We start from the raw sequence: 17,248 nt of genomic DNA, 5'->3' as shown, positions 1-17,248 counted from the left end.
TTAGCTCAGTCATAAGTATACTGAATGTGCTCCTACTTTCACAAACATGAAACACCTTTTTCAAAAAACATAAAAAAATTAAACCCGAAGTAAAATGAAATAAGTGGATATGAATATGACCAGATCATTAACCACCTGCAACCTGTTAATTTTCATTCAAAAAAGCTTCCATTCATAGTTTCTTGAAAAAAGTTACTATCTTTGCTAATTTCTCCTTCAAATTCTTCAATTTTTAACTATATATATAGTAATATAATCAATAATCAATGAAATAAATTATATTAAAGCTTACTAACCAATCGGATCTTGCAATGATACCAATTTGGACAAGTATTAAATTATTACCATCAGAGTAAAAACACTTATGATAACTCACTTGGTCATCTAAAGAATTTCTCTGCTCTTGATAGCTTTTGTCTCCTATAATCAAATAGTATATACAACTTAATATAAAGTTTCACACCGAATACCTAAGGTGAACCTATAACCGTATTTATACTCTGCTCCCTATTAACAACAACAATAATAATAAAATAAATAAATAAATATAATAAAATAATGACACACACAGTTGGATAGCTTGGAAGTTGACATCACACCAAATAGGGGTGAGCAAAAGGAAAAACCGACCCTACCCAACCATTACCCGACCCGAGAACTGATCAAACATAAAATAAGGAACCGATTCACTACCCTAAAAACAGGACCATGCCCAGTTTCTTAATAAACGAACATAAACAAAAAAAAATGTGTTCGGTTATATGTTCTTGTTTGTGTCAGTGTTCGGTTGAAATTCGGTTCATTTACAGGCCTAATTAGAATACAATAGACGATGTAAAGGTGATATCATGACAACGTCTCTTACAAGTCTAATGACCCATTTTGCAAGTCATGCAAAAACTCCTTAGCCAGCTTTTAAGCCGCCTCATTTCTCCTAGTAAAGAAAAGGTTGAAAAATAAAAATAATAAGAATCTTGCAAGCAATTACCAATAGTGCCATCCAATTCTGAGTTGATATATACTGTGACTTGTATTCTTGATACTTGTGACGCAAAAGAATATCAATACTCGAAAATGTAAAGAATAAGAAAAAAAGGTACGACAAACTATTAGTACAAGTAAAACCCTTGATATATACCTTCGTTCAGCTTCTGATGGCAGAACATCATCTTCAAGCTCTTGAATAAATTGCTTATAAGACATCAACCCTTCTCTGAAATGTCATAATGATGGATCAAAATCACATGAAAATAGTAACAATGCTCTCATTCGGGTCTAGTCAACAGACGAGACGACAAATCATCTTTTTCAAAAACCATAATAATAAAACCATTGTGAAGGCCAACATAAGAAGAATCACATCCACAATAACTTGACAAACACTGACCTGAGGGTATAAGACCTGATCATTGTAACCTCCGCGAGCCGACTCCCAATCTACAAAAGCAGATAGATGCTTATAAGACTTCACACAAAATAAAAACTTTATCAACAAATTTGAAATAAATCATAAAGATTTGAAATAAGAGCAAACAATAACAATGAGAAAGAAGTGTCAGATTTATGTGGTGATGGAACCCTAACCGCCGCCCTGTGCCTTGAACCACACCTATATCAACAAATTTCCATAAAATTAATACGAATACAAAAAAAATTAACATCAGACGAACATTTATGCCAGAATCGAACATCAATCGAATATGTAAAGAACTAAAAACAAAACAAAATGAATGAGAACAAAATTGAAGGTTACGGTTTTAACCTTCAAAATATTGCTGTTGTATAATTATTCGTAATCCGTCACTCTCTAGTCGTCAGGCCACAACCGGCGAAACCCAAAACCAATCCTTGTAGCAGTCATCTTTTTATTCAGGCCATAACCACCGTCAACATCTTCTTCTTAGTCAAACCACAACCATCATTTCTGGAGTTGTCGATCTAGAGGTTGTGCATCGAAGAGTTATGGAGAACCTCTAGGGTTTGCCTTCTAGAGGTTGTGCATCGAAGGCAGGGGAGAATCGGCAGAGAGATTGAACCGCGTATTAGGGTTTGGTGAATGAGTGATTGAGGAATTTTAGAAGCAATATATAGTCGGGTCAAAATCTGCGAGTATGGATATCACAATCGGATCCCGTGTAAAATTAACATGTTTCCCACTGTTTCCCGCCAGAAATCACAAATGATTGCACCATATAGGGACACGTGTCCCCACACTTTATTCATATATTATATATATAGATAGATATAGATATAGATATGTAACATAACTAAAATTCAGTAAAAACAGATGTGTATATATACTTTATAATAATAATTTCATTTATAACAAGGGATTAGGATCAAATATAAATAAGAAGAGTAACAAAGATTATACTCAGTTAATCTTATATTTGAATGGTTAAAATTAGTTTTAGAGAAAAGAAGATAGTAGAAGGCTATAAAAGGAATCATATGCCAATATGGGATAAATAAGAAGATTATATTATATATATATATAGTCAGTTAATCTTATATTTGAATGGTTAAAATTAGTTTTAGAGAAAATAAGATAGTAGAAGGCTATAAAAGGAATCATATGCAAATGTGGGATAACCCACTTAGTAGAGGCACATGGCTCTTAAGACCATATGTAATGGGGCTTTATAAGGGCATGAAAGATTTTGATAATGCCCTTACACCATTACTCATGGGCATTATAGGGGCATGAAGAGTGAGGGGCATTTCTATAATAATGCCCAAAGAGAAGAAAAATAATGGAAAGTAATAAATGAAATGGGCATTAACCATTACACCTTTTTTAAAAGGGCATTATGATGATGATGTGGTGAAAAATGTCCCTTAGTGGGCATTAACCATTACCTATGGTCTAAGGGGAAGGTCTCAGGTTTAAACATGGGCAAGGGGATATAATTAAAAGGAGTAACATTTGTCGTTAAAAAAATAAAAAAAGAATCCTAAATTTATTGATTTTCTCTCTGTACATGCAAGTCACATGTTAATTCCTCCCATCAATTTAAAACATTTATAATTTTTTCATATGACATTTAAAAAAAATTCAGTGTAATAATAAACGTTTTATATTTTTAATATGAGTACGATATTGCTCTATGAAAATAAAATAAAAAAAATTATTTTTACTTGATTTTATTTGCATTGTGTTATTATAAAAACTTATAACATAATGTTAATTTGGGTTTTGTTTTTATCAGAACATAGAACATGTAACATAATTTATAACACAATGAAGATGGTGTTATATTTGAGTTTTCTATACATTGTGTTATTGGTTATGGTTATTGTTTTTAATCTATTATTCATTGTGTTTTATTATGTTGTTCATTGTGTTTAGTCTGTTGTCAATTGTGTTTTAGTCTGTTATTTATTGTGTTTTTTGGCTATTGTCCCTTTCGTTTTAATTTGTTGTCCATTGTTTATTTTATCTACTGTTATCAATTGTGTTTTATTCTACTTTTCATTGTATTTTTAGTTTGATGCTCATTGTGTTTTACGTTATAACTCAACCTTATAACAAAAACTTTGACATAATTAGATTTATAGTACTTAGGAACTTTTGACATAAAATAGTCAAAAAAAAAAAAATATTTTCATATAGAATACCATTTAATTTAAATTAGGGGTATTGGATTTAGATAACGCCAACTTTCACTAAAGACGAATAACACTCTCAACTTTCGATTTGTACACTAGCACTCCCAACTTTCAACATATTGGCCGATGACACTCCCTAACTAACTGAACCCTAACTCAGTTAGTTTTGCTGATGTGGTATCTGATGTGGTCTTTTTTGCTGACGTGGAATACGATGTGGCAACTGATGTGACATTTTTGATGACGTGGCAGTTGGTGTTTCATTTTTGATGACGTGTCAGCTGATGTGGCAGCTGAAATGGCATTTTTTATGACATGGCAGCTAACATTAGCTAACTGTGTTAGGGTGCCGTTAGTTAGAGAGTGTTATCGGCCAATAAGTTGAAAGTTGTGAGTGCTGATATACAAATCGAAAATTGGAAGTGTTATCGACCAATTGATGAAAGTTGAGGTTATTAAATCTAATATCCCTTTAAATTATGATACAAAACATATTTTTTAAACTTATAAAATAATTTGGTTAAACAAGTCAATACGTGAACCTCCCAATGACCTTGATCTGAAACCGTTTAAACTAATCCAAACTTCGAAATTACATAGGTTTGACTTTGTGTCATATTTCGTGTGGTGTTGTACATTACAGCCTAACTTTGTTTAGTTTTCTTAAACTTAAAAGAAATAAAATAATCGAAAAACATTATTATAGAGTCACGTGAAGTAAGGAAGAAAGTCAAATGTATAAGTGAGAATCACTTGTATTCATGGTTATCACAGTCACATGGAGTACCCACACATATGCCGTAATATGTTCTTCGCAACCGACCGACTTTAATGCCCCCACCACTATCAACTTCAAATGATTAAAGTTTATATTAAAAAATTATATGAATTAGATCGGAATAGCTAATGAGTTGATTGTAAAGTGGTAAGGGAGAGACATAGTATTTCTAGTGACCCAAGTGTCATTCCTATCACAACCATTTAGTTTTGGCGACATCTGGAGATGATGGGAGACTAGCCGAGTAGGCGGTGATCGCTAGTTCGATCCTTGAACTGAGAGGGTTTTACCTCACCACACTGTCGTGCCTTCGGGTGAGTGTTCACGGGTTTCAGCCCTAGGTGAGGGTTTTCTCTAGATCAAAGGCGAGTGTACCACAATGTGATGAATTTCGCCAGTAGCACATTTGAAGGATTTGTTCACCATTAAAAAAATGGGATCGGAATAGCATTTTATAATCTATCATTAATAATAACTTTTTATTTTCTCTTCTCTCCGTTTCTTTCCAAATTGGAATGATTAAATTTAGGCAAAAAAAACCTCTCATTTTCTCTTCTCTTCTCTCCTTTAATGAAACTCTGGAACACAACTAAAAATTATTTCCTTCCAAATCTTTTCTTTTCTCTCATTTAATGAAACTCGAGAACACAGTGTAAAGAGACTCTAGTTATTAAATAGCAAAGTAAACGATACAACTAATTTCATAATTCCACTTTTACAAACTTGCAAATAGACGCCGTTGGTTTTGAAAAGGTGGTGAGTGTCCAATTAAAATTCCTTCTTATTTTTAATAATAATTATTATTAAGAACCCAAGAAACTAATTGGTGGGAAAGATAGGTTGTATGGTATGGGGACCGTCCAACATCGTCGTCGTGCCCCCTCTCCATTTTTTGCCCATCGTCGCCGTGCTTGCTTCGTCCAGATCGTCGGAGGTGAGACGAATTGGACGGGCCTCCCCATCTCACACACATATATACATACAACATATACATACAACATATCCATATATTTTAGGCCCATCTTTCATTTCCTTACCTCCATCCTCTTTGTTCCATCCTCACACCCGATCTACACGGCGCTTACGTGGCGGGTCATCCTCCATCAACCATACCGTCCAGCCTAAAAGAAATAGTGGATCTGGATATTTTGTGTTTGATCATATATATGAGTAAAGTTACTTTAAAAAGAACATATAAGATTGAAGAACATATAATATTGTGAAATAGGTTATATAAGACAATTAATATGTGAAATAGTTATAAGACAATTTTATATGGTATGTGAAACCTCGTAAGTCATGATAGTAAATATAAAACAACAATACATGATCGTAGGGTGTCTAAATTCTACCTGAGAGATCGTTTATACGCAAACGTCCACTTTCTATATATGTTTGTAGTGGACATTAAGAATCCTAGCAAATAACAAACAGTTGAGGCATACAACTCATGAATAAACCTTATAGTAAATTGATCACTCCCCCTAAATGTTCATAATGGTTGGACGGTTGATTCAGAGTTGATATGTAGCATCAACAGTGGTTCTTAGTTTGAAATTGTTTCTTGATTTTTAAATATGTATTTTGGACAATCTAAATGGCTCACTTGGGTTTTCTCTAAAGCGTTTGATGTTCATTTCATGATTAATTCATAACATCGAACGTAAGCTTTATGTGTGGTTTGTCATTAAAGGGATCAAATATGAACTGGTGTAAGTTTAAGTAATATGAATGAATATTAATTTAGTAAAATTATAATTATTTACTAGACTTTTTATAGGGTATATAAACTCTTAAGTAGAGTTTTTATATCAATTTATTAGACTCTTCATAAGAAAATAAAGTATTAAAATAAAGTATTATCATATATGCCTAAAAATGTTGCAAGTAGACAAAAAGAAACAATTGTTTCCTTTTATCACTTTTGTTCTAATATCTCAACTAACTACATAATTGCTACCGTTACTATTGATTTTTTTTTTCTGTTGATAAGAGTCCATATTATTTTATACATTTGGTAGAGTTTTTAATTTTTGCATTTGATGCGGAATATACATGCACATTGTTTTGGGTGGGTGATATGCAAAAAGACTTATAAATAGCGTGAAAGGGAGTAATACCCCACCACCCGTACCTCCTTTGTACTTGCTGAAAATGTCTTTTCTAACTTCTCTTTGCATTGTTCTTTACTTGGCTCATATATCCTCTCACACTACTGCGATTCCTACTCCTGATGGTATTTTTCATTTACTTCCAATTTTCTTCATAAATCTAAACATATATGTTTAACTGAATCTATGTTCTAACAAACCTAAGACGTCTATGTGTCGTGCGCTTAAAAAGCAAAGGCTTTTTTTTTTTAAGCTAAGTGCATAGCACAAAATAAAATTATTAGAAGTTTTAGACATGTTTTAAGCTTGTTTAGGTTGGTTCCAGCTTATTTAGGGGTTCTTACGCTTTTTTGGCCGGAAAATGTGCTGAACTTGCGTAAAACCTCTGAAAGGGTGCTTTTCAGGGTGCATGTTGAGTTGCGTTTCTGCACCTAGGACGCTTTTGCTAACGTATAGAATCAGGGTGCTTTTTTGCTAACGATGTTTCGGTTAGAAGTGTAAAATTTTCTATTTTTTGTCCGAAAATTATAAAATTATATAGGATTGTCCCCCCAATTATTTTGTCTAAATATTTATACAATATATAAATTGGGTCCCATGACTTTCCGCCCCCGCGAAACTTTTGGTCAAGCTCCGGCACTGTATAGAATTGAGTTTATCTTTGGTGGCCACCGACACCTGCTTTAAAGCCGGACTGAGGACACTCGAGGTCTCGGGTTTGAAACATGTTTCTTACCCCTCTTTGATGGCTATGGGTATTTGCCGCCAGGGATCCTTGTCGGGTGGTGAACTGGGAAGGGAGATCCCTTCCGCGGTCAGGGGTACCGTGCAACTACCCCTTTTTTTTTAGAATTTAGTTTATCTTTTGACAACATAGAATTGAATTACTAAATATGTTCTATGTATCTTATCTCTAGGCATGCTTCCAAATGGTAACTTTGAGCTAGGACCAAAACCATCCAACCTCAAGAAAACGATGATCATAGGTAAATACTCCTTGCCCAAATGGGAAATCAAGGGCATCGTAGAGTACATCTCGGGGGGGCCCCAACCAGGCGGGTTCTACTTTGCGGTCCCTCGTGGGACGCATGCAGCGAGGCTAGGTAACGAAGCTTCCATATCGCAATATGTACCTGTTGAGGCGGGTTCCACATACTCTCTCACATTTTCGGCCACACGAACATGTGCGCAAGACGAGAAGCTCATGGTGCACGCTGATGGCGACTCGGGCGAGCTTCCGATTCAGACGTTGTATAGTACGGATGGAGGGGACACTTATGCGTATGCTTTTAAAGCTATTCGTAGCACAGTGAAGGTTACATTTCATAATCCTGGGATACAAGAGGATCCCACTTGTGGTCCTCTTTTGGATGCCATTGCAATAAAGAAGATGCCACCATTGAAATACTCTGCAGGTATTATTATTATTATTATATCCTAATCTTTTATGCTTATAGTCTTTCAATTATTGCATTGTTTATCTCTTATTTGAAGACTAGTAGAGATTAGAGTAATAAAGTGTTATATTAGTAGGGTGTTTGGAAATAGTTTCTAGATTGCTTTTTAGTTGTATTTAATTTAAAAGGATACAAATAGGCAGTTTGGATGGATTTCTCCTAGCTACTATAAAATTGAGTATATGTCCGAAGGTACGTAACATTTATCTGGTGGATTGTCCGTCTATATGTTGCTAATACTAACTATAAGATTTCAGATAAGACTTTTGCTAAAAAAATCGGTGTTTATTCTGTTGATGATAATACTTGTCAATGATCTCTTGGTAAACTCCATCGGTAATCAATCACCAATTGGTAATTCTTTACCCACGCTATGTTTTTTGACATAGTATAATCAAGAGATGCCTCATTCACCGAGCTCGAGACTTTCGACTCATGTAGTAACTTCTTATTTCAGAATAAATAAGGAGTGCCTTTAAATTGGACTAGGAGCGTAGGTTTCCTAGTTATTACACAAACCATACACACTGACATTTTCCGTTGAAAGGAACCTTTTCAACGGTTTGCAACCAATGCTTTTGTCACAAGAGCCTTTTTATAGTTTTATGTACTATTGCAACCCCAAACACCCTAGCTAGAAAAGGAGAATAATAGTAGAAAAAGTAAATTATAAAATCATCCTTTATTTTTTGGGTAAAAAAATCATCCTTTATGTTGACACCAGATTACAAACTATATCCTTTACCGTTAGAAAATAAAAAAAAAACACACACTCGATATGTTTGCAAACTCTTGTATGTTACATTCTTTAACCCTAACTCAGTTAGTTTTCATGGTTAAATCTGACAAGTGGACCCCACATGATGGTATTTTGGGTCATTTTACCCCCCCCCTCTAAAACTACCCGACTACCACCCACCCACCTACCCGTCACCGCTACCACCACCATTCTATCTATCTATCTATCTCTCTCTAAAGCTACCACCACCCACCTACCCGCCCCTATCGTCACCCACCCACACACCGCCACCACCACCTCCCACCACCACCATTATCTCTCTCTCTCTTTCTACCCGTCATCGGAGAACCAGATCTAGAAGCGTCGTCAAACCACCACTCTTTCTCTTATGAACCACCGTTCTTCCAGATCCAGAAGCACCATCGTCATTGGGGTTTAATGGCATTGTTGGTTAGGGTTGGTACTGTGTTGTAAAATAGAGGTTTGGGTTTGAATGGTGGTGATGTTAAGGGTGAAGGCACGTGGTGTGGTGGTGGTAATGTTAAGAGTAGTTGAGGTGGGGGAGGTAATGGTTGGTGGTGGAGAAAGATGGACAAAGAGAGAGAATGGTCATGTGGTTTGAGTGGCGGTGACATGTAGTGTGGGGTGGGGTGGGTGTGTGGAGGTGGTCCGGTGGGGTGTATGGAGGTGATGGCAATGGTCCGGCGGTGTGTATGGATGTGATGCCAGGTGGATGGTGGTGGTGTACGGAGTTGGTGACTGGTGAGAGAGTTGAAGGAGAGATAGTGAGTTTTGAGATGAAGAGATAGGGGTTTTTTATGTTTATTATTTTAGTATATAGGGTAAAATAACTAAAATACCCTTATGTGAGGTCCTCTTGGTCAGATTTAACCATGAAAACTAACTGAGTTAAGACTATAGTACATAATTTGCAACAGTTTGCAAATATCGAGTATGTTTTTATATTTTTTGAAAATAAATAACATAGTTTGCAATCTGTTGTAAACATAAAAGACAATTTTTGTAATTTACTCTAGTAGAAAAGTTGATCTATAAAACCTAGCAGATGGTAGTTTTAGCCGGAGCTCTGCTCATTTAAGTTAAGTGAGTTTGAGTTCAAGGTTTGTTTAGAGCTTTAATGATAAAGATTGAGCTCGACTCGTAAGTAGTTTTTAAGCTCAACTTGTAAGTAGCTTTTAAGCTTGAGTTGGATTTCGGTTTGGGCTCGGCTTGTTTTTCATTTTTAATTATTTAATAATTTTATTTATACAAAATTTTGTAGATATAATTATGATTTTTTTATATAACATAATATATATTATTTATTTACTTTTAACAAATTTTAAAATATAATAACAATAAGCATGCAAATAAGTATTTAATATACTAAATAAAAAATGTACAAATAGTGGGTTTATACTCAATCTTGATATGTGAAGCTTATGCTTGAGCTTAGCTAAGTTCGGCTTAATTCGAGTTCTAAATAGGACAATCTTGAGTAACTTACGAGCAGCTCAATTCATTTGTACCGGAAATACTAAATTCAAACACTCTCTAGATAGTTTCAGATACCAAGATTTCGAGAAATATAGAAATTAAAATAAATATTTACATTTATACATCCATATACATAACATACAAATTTAAAGAAAAAAAAAATACTAACATGTGATAATAAGACAATATTCTTGGGCTCACTGCGGGAAAATGAAGAAAGATTTATCACGAAACTACATTGCAAATGATAACCACGATCAGCTATATTATTTTTATTTTTCTTAAATTATATAGGTAGTTTTGGTTATAATTTCATTAGCTTGTAACCACATGTACTTTTATTTTCTTCAATTAATATTTAACATAAGATAGGTAGTTTTGGTTATAATTTCATTAGCTTGTAACCAGTGGCGGATCTAGAAAATCCGTATAGGGGCAACGTTACATATAAAAAGGGGTAACGAAATCGAAATAACGTCAAATTTTTCCAAAATTTACCCTACCGACGAAGCGTTAAGAGGTAGCGGAGGCTACCCCTAGTAACATGGTAGGTCTGCCCCTGCTTGTAACCACATGCACCAATACACCATATATTAGCAATTTAGGTTTTTTGATATTTTAATTAAATTGCTTGATTAATATTTAACATAAGATAGGTAGTTATGGTTATAATTTCATTAGCTTGTAACCACATGCACCATATATTAGCAATTTAGGTTTTTTAATATTTTAATTAAATTACTTGACAATAGTGTTACGTAATTGGGACATTTTGTAAATATACGGTCTCGTACATACAATTATATGTATGTACTATCTGATTCCTTATCTGTAATGTACTCAACAATTTTGATTTTGTACCTACAGATATTAAAGATACATCTTTCAGATTTTACAGTAATTTAGTAAAATATTATAATATTATTGATAATATGATATTTATATTTTAAGATTCCAAACGAAGAAGATGTTAAAGGATTTCGGGTTAGCGGGCTGGGTTGATCTTCCCAAGCATGACCATGTATTTCCTTGCATGTTTCAAATATAGGTAATTTTGTAGAATAGTAACCAACTTTTAAAAGTGTTCTAATTAGGTTACTCAAACTTTAAAAGTGTTCTAATAAAGTCATTCAACATTCATTTTTCATTTAAATTAAGGGTTTTTTCATCCATTTCATAGGTAACCATGGTGATGTGAATTTTTGTTTTTTTCCTTTTATTTGATGCTAACGTCGAGTGATGACGTGAATTTTAACTGGTTTTTTTAATTTTTAATGTAATTATAGTGTTTTATTTTTAATAAATATAATATAATTTCATATATTAAAATAATCCGACCTCAACATCTTATGCTCCATTTTTTTCTTACACATAGAAAAAAAGACATGGCTCGAATTGAATGTTAAGTTAACTAATTAAGATAAAAACGATACAAGTGACCTAATTAGAACACCTTTAAAACTTGGTTACTATTCTGTGATATTTTCCTTTTCGGAATAAATAAAACTTAGTCCAAACATGCTTAAAATTGTGTAACCCAAATACAGTTATGTAACCTATTGTTTGTAATCAAGTTATAAGAGTCATAAGCAAGTTGGTTTACATGTTGATCTTAATAAAATGTTTTTTTTAATTCTAATATATTAATCATACATGTCAAATTCAACTCCAACACTACTTGTTTCTTTAACAGGTTAAAATAATAAACTAAAACCGATTATATTTGTATGCGTTAGAAATGTTCATCTAATTTAGTAATTCTTAATAACTTTTCCTTCCCGTTAAACTCTCCAGAACCAGATTTAAAACAAGATATTCATGAAAGGAAATGTTAGATGTACATGTTCCATCACGTGATTGTTCAAGCGAGCGACAAATAATACAGTAATTTGTTAAAATTTTAATAACCTTGACCATTGACTTATTACTTTTTATATTCTAGATAGCAGCATCTTCACAATCTATTATTCTCATAGAGTTCAATAAATTCTCACGTAAACATTAACATACTATCTGACAAAATAATTTTTGAATACATAGAAAATCTAAAATTAAATAATAAAATAACTAAATTTGTAATAACTGAATAATATATTTTACGGTAAGCGATTGTCGGTACACGTCATCGAGCTTTATTTCATCACTAGTGGTTGATTTTAGTGGAAACGCCTATCACTCACCACACCCAACAATTTTCCTCACAACCCAACAATTTACCTCACATTCTCTGCAAGTTTTCACACGTCATAGTAGCCACTCGTTATCAGTTCCACACGTGATAGGGTTGAGCGGCGGCGGTGTTCCACGAGGATCCACGCGTGGTCACCGTGCCACCACGTAGCGCCCCGTCCCCCTTGATATCAGTATTCATTTTTACTAGTGATATATTTTTGGGCATGTCACATCTTAAAACGAAGGGAGTTTTATTGGTTATTATTAAAACATAACGAATGTAAGTGATTAGGCATGGAGACATGTGCCATGATATTGAGTAAATTAGCCGCAGCACCTCTTAAGCTGAACCACCGAAGTTCATAATGAATAAATGCATTAAACTCAGTTTTCTATATTAATGTATAAACCTCTCTTACGTTTTCATATGTATATTTTAATATGTACAACATATAAAGTCCAGAACAAACAAATATAAACTCCGAAATAGTAAATGAGATTCGCAAATTTTTTTTTACAAATACAGCTCAACCACCGATTTGTTTGACGGTTTAATCCATTAGTCCAAATGAATATGGTACACAAAATGAGTTGGGCAGGCGATTTATAGTTCTATCGTTCCAGTTTCAAGAATACTGATTGAACTATACATGTAAAATATAGTGATATGAGTAACCAGCTAAGACCTGTGCCCAGGGCCGGACCCAGGTGCAACCCTAGGTGGGCGGATCGACGCACCCCTTGAGAAAAAATTAGTGTATTTTTAGGCAAAAAAAACCCGATACCATCACTTGAAAATATATTTGAACCACTCATTCGTACCCCCAGCAAATAATTCATGTTTGAACCACTAGTGATATGATATTTGTCCTTTATAAAATTAATGTAGATTTAATGTGTAAAAAATAGTTTTTTTAAAAAGAAAGAGTAACCGACAATGGTTTTTGAAGTGACGTGACTAAGTTGTTAATCGTTATGATAATATTTAATATGAAATTAATTCGTTATTGATGTTACATTATTTAAAAAAAAAAAAAAAGCTTTAGTATCTTTTTAATTTTTTATACTAATTCAAAACATAACCACACACAATTAATTAATAGAGTAAACTTTCGTTTTGCTCCCTGTGGTTTGATCGTTTTAATGGTTTTGTCCCAATCATTTAAAAACGACCATTTTCCTCCAAACTATTTTTTTCCCATTTTGCTCATCGCCTCTAACTCTATCAAAATTGTTTGTTAACTAAAAGGGTATTTGGTAACATAATACCCTCTGATTTATACTTGAATTTACCAAAATACTTTTTTTTAAATGATTGGGGAAAAACCGTTAAAATAACCAAACCACAGAGAGCAAAACGAAAGTTTACTCTAATTAACCTATATATTAAAAACTTAATGAAATGAACAGTAATAAATATATATTATAAACATAATGGAATAAACAGTAACAAAAATAGAATTGAATGAATGGTATTGGGTACCGGTACCGGTATTAAATTTATCAAACCGAGTTATATTATCAACACATACATTTTTAAGATGCTGACATCATTTTTCAATAGTTCTTGCCAGCCATTGGCTGAAATGGGCGGCCGGCCTTCCTTTATTGGACCAACCATTTTATTATTTTATATCCACTTTAAAATTACGTTTTTGCCCTCAGATTAAAATTACGTTTTTCTCCCAACTAAAAAAATATAATAACCCTTTTGCCAGCAGCTCAAATTTACGATTTTGCCATCGGTTAAAAAATAAGATTTTCCCCTCAGCTTTATATTTTATACCCACTTTAAAATTACGGTTTTGCCTCCAGTTGAAAATTACGTCTTCGCCCCCAGTTCAAAATAAAATTATGATTTTGCCCCCAGCTAAAAATTACGATTTTTCACTCGGTTCAAAATTACGATTTCACCCTCAGTTTAAAATTCCTTTTCCGCCCTAAAATTATTGTTTTCCCCTACCTCAAAATTACGATTTTACTTTCGGTTCAAAATTATGATTTTCCACCGGTTCAAAATAAAAATATGACTTTACACCTAGCTAAACCAAAAATACGGTTTCGCCCTCGATAAAAAAAATTACGCTTTTACCCTTAGCCAAAATTACGTTTTCACCCTAGTTCAAAATAAAATTTTCTTTTTCCCCCGGCTCAAAATTACGATTTTACACCAGTTTATTATTTTATACCCACTTTAAAATTACGGTTTTTCCCCCAGTTTAAAATTACGTCTTTACCCCCAGTTCAAAATAAAATTATGCTTTTGCCGCTAGCTAAAAATTAGGATTTTACCATCGGGAAAAAAATTGATTTTCCCCCAAGTAAAAATAAAAATATGACTTTGCCCGCAGCTAAAAATTGTGTCAAGAAGTTGCCTAACATTTTTTTTACTTTTTTCTTTCTAGCAAAACTATGGTACTGTTTTTTTAATTGGTTAAGAATTATTTGGACATCGCCCCGCAACGCGGGCGGGGCAACACCTAGTTATAAACAGAATGGAATGAACACTAATAAAAATAGAATTGAATGAATGGTATCGGGTACCGGTACCGGTATTAAATTTACCAAACCGGGTGTATTTTCGGTACCGGTTCGGCACCGGTATTCATCGGGTTTTACCCTCAAATACCAGTGTCGTACGAGTACCGACCGGTACCGTACCAGGTATATTCGGTACCGGTACCCACTTTTGGGGATTTCGGTAACGGTATTTTCGGTACTGGTTGGTACCGAGCTCATCAAATCCTGTAGCAACGTAGCAATGCAAGTAATTGCGCCGTTTAGATTACTTTTCATACACACAGTAAGTAAACTATATTTCGTTTGAATGAGGTTTTATATACACAACTTATTTTGCTTTATTTTTTGTCTTTTTCTGTAATGAATGAATTCTAGCATATAAAATTAACTTGGATATTTCGATTATTGATGAGAAATCGTATCAAATCCTGTAATCAAACCGTTATTGTATCGGTACCAAATTTACTATACCAAATCATTTTCGGTACCAATTTGGTACCCATCTTTTGGCGTTTTCAGAATCGTTACTTTCGGTTCGACACCGGTCTAGCACCATACCTGTATTTATTGATTTTTACCTTCAAATACCATACTGTATTGTACCGAGCATTTTCGGTGTCGGTACCTAATTTCGATAATTTTCTGGATCGGTACTTTTGTTTCCGTTATCGGTACCTAGCTCATCCATATTTTAACGTGTTAGTACCGTAATAACTGAACTGAAAACAACCGAATTTCCAACGTGTATGACGTGTGGGTCCTATTATTATATATTAGGTTATTTAGAATCGTTTTTTTAGGACGGAGTGTCTATGCTTTTCACGACATTTTTATTTATGTTTTGATATTCGGTATCTACTTGCCGTTACTGACACGCGTTTTGCAGTCATTGGGTCCTCACCGCAACGCGCGGGCGGAAAATCAACTAGTTAATATTAATATATGTTAGTAGAGCGAGTGAATGAACAGTGATGAAGCTTATTTTACGGATTTAATACCAAACATGTACCGCTTCTCATCCCATTTGCTTTTGTTGTATCAACAAGGAATAGTTAAATTAAAATAGAAAATTATACTCTCATATTTTTACAGGAAAATGAACTTAACAAATAATAACTTTAAATGCAGGAAATTTTGTGAAAAATGGCAACTTTGAAATCGGTCCATACGTCTTCAAGAATTTCTCAACCGGAGTCCTACTCCTCCCCAAAATACACGACATTATATCCCCATTACCCGGATGGATCGTTGAATCGCTCAAACCAGCTAAATACGTTGACTCAAGGCACTTTAACGTACCTTCGGGGCTATCCGCGATTGAGTTGGTTGGAGGCCGAGAAACAGCCATTGCGCAAATCATACGAACTATTCCTAACAAGTTCTATAGGCTAACATTCGTTATTGGTGATGCGAAGAATGGTTGCCACGGGTCCATGATGGTTGAGGCCTTTGCCGCTAGGGAAACGGTTAAAGTGAGACACGAGTCTCAAGGAAAGGGGGAGTTCAAAACCGGAGTTCTCAAATTCAAAGCCATTTCAAACCGGACACGACTAACGTTTTATAGTGCCTTTTATCACACAAAGCTACATGATTATGGTCACTTTTGTGGTCCTGTGTTAGATGATGTTAAGGTTTGGTTTTACTAGGTTTACTCCTTGATAATATAAGGAATACTTCGAAGATACAAGAATAATATATCTATATAACGTTTGAGTTTGGAGATGATGTATCTCCTTTGTGATGGATTGTTTTTCGGTTGTTGTACTATTTACTTTATTATGTGTTAGGATCTGAGTTTCTTTAGATTGTGTTTGTTTGAATTAACTGGTGTAAAATAAAAGAACAGAGATGTAGTAATTGCAGCGGAAATAACAATCAAACTTTGTAAACACAATCAAGGAAGAAAAGTTTAAGCAAACATGTTTTCCATTTAATCGAATGATTGTATCAAATTACAATAATCAAAACAACTTGCATGCATGCACAAGACTCCCCCTCAGCCTGAGCTCAGTGATTTGTTCGTACAAAATGACTTGTGAAAAAAGAGCTAATGGAATAGTACAGAGTACTGTTCTATTTATAGTACAGCCCAAACCACTGAGCATCTTTGCTAACGTCACCATGAAAGTGACATCTAACCTCCTAACAAACTCTAAACACTGTTACATACAACCACTGATTACATTAAACTACTGATTCTTCGTTCCACTGTTGTAGCCTAAGCACTGATGTTGAGCATAGTGCTTTCTTCATTGAGTCATCAGTTCTTTGGTCTTCAATAGCACTTAGGAGAGAACAATAGATAGAGCTTCAGTCTTTAAACAGATCAGGTCTTTGGCTAAACAAATGTTGTGTTGATCAGTGC

The 17,248-nt window shown here is 34.1% G+C and overlaps 1 protein-coding gene and 1 long non-coding RNA gene across 7 annotated transcripts; one reads left to right on the top strand and one right to left on the bottom strand.

Moving 5' to 3' along the window:
- Positions 1–2,042, bottom strand: LOC118482797. 6 transcript variants are annotated; one of them, XR_004868838.1, is made up of 7 exons: positions 1,763–2,042; positions 1,535–1,609; positions 1,388–1,437; positions 1,139–1,213; positions 866–934; positions 377–420; positions 2–55 (listed from the first exon to the last, which is right to left on the bottom strand). It is a non-coding gene; the product is annotated as an uncharacterized LOC118482797 (long non-coding RNA). The 6 variants fall into 6 exon arrangements; XR_004868839.1 differs by lacking the exon at positions 377–420 and having other exon boundaries at positions 1–55; XR_004868836.1 differs by having other exon boundaries at positions 11–420.
- Positions 2,043–6,517: 4,475 nt separating this feature from the next.
- On the top strand, positions 6,518–16,752 carry LOC110884634. Its single transcript, XM_022132359.2, has 3 exons — positions 6,518–6,623; positions 7,416–7,913; positions 16,012–16,752. The coding sequence occupies exons 1-3, from the start codon at positions 6,542–6,544 to the stop codon at positions 16,527–16,529; spliced, it is 1,098 nt and encodes a 365-aa protein (XP_021988051.1). The 5' UTR covers positions 6,518–6,541; the 3' UTR covers positions 16,530–16,752.
- The last annotated feature ends 496 nt before the right edge of the window (positions 16,753–17,248 follow it).

Source organism: Helianthus annuus, chromosome 10, assembly GCF_002127325.2.
Source record: "Helianthus annuus cultivar XRQ/B chromosome 10, HanXRQr2.0-SUNRISE, whole genome shotgun sequence".
NCBI classification, from domain to species: Eukaryota; Viridiplantae; Streptophyta; class Magnoliopsida; order Asterales; family Asteraceae; genus Helianthus; species Helianthus annuus.
The sequence above is the reverse complement of the archived record's forward strand: the minus strand, read 5'-3'. Positions and strand labels throughout refer to the sequence as shown.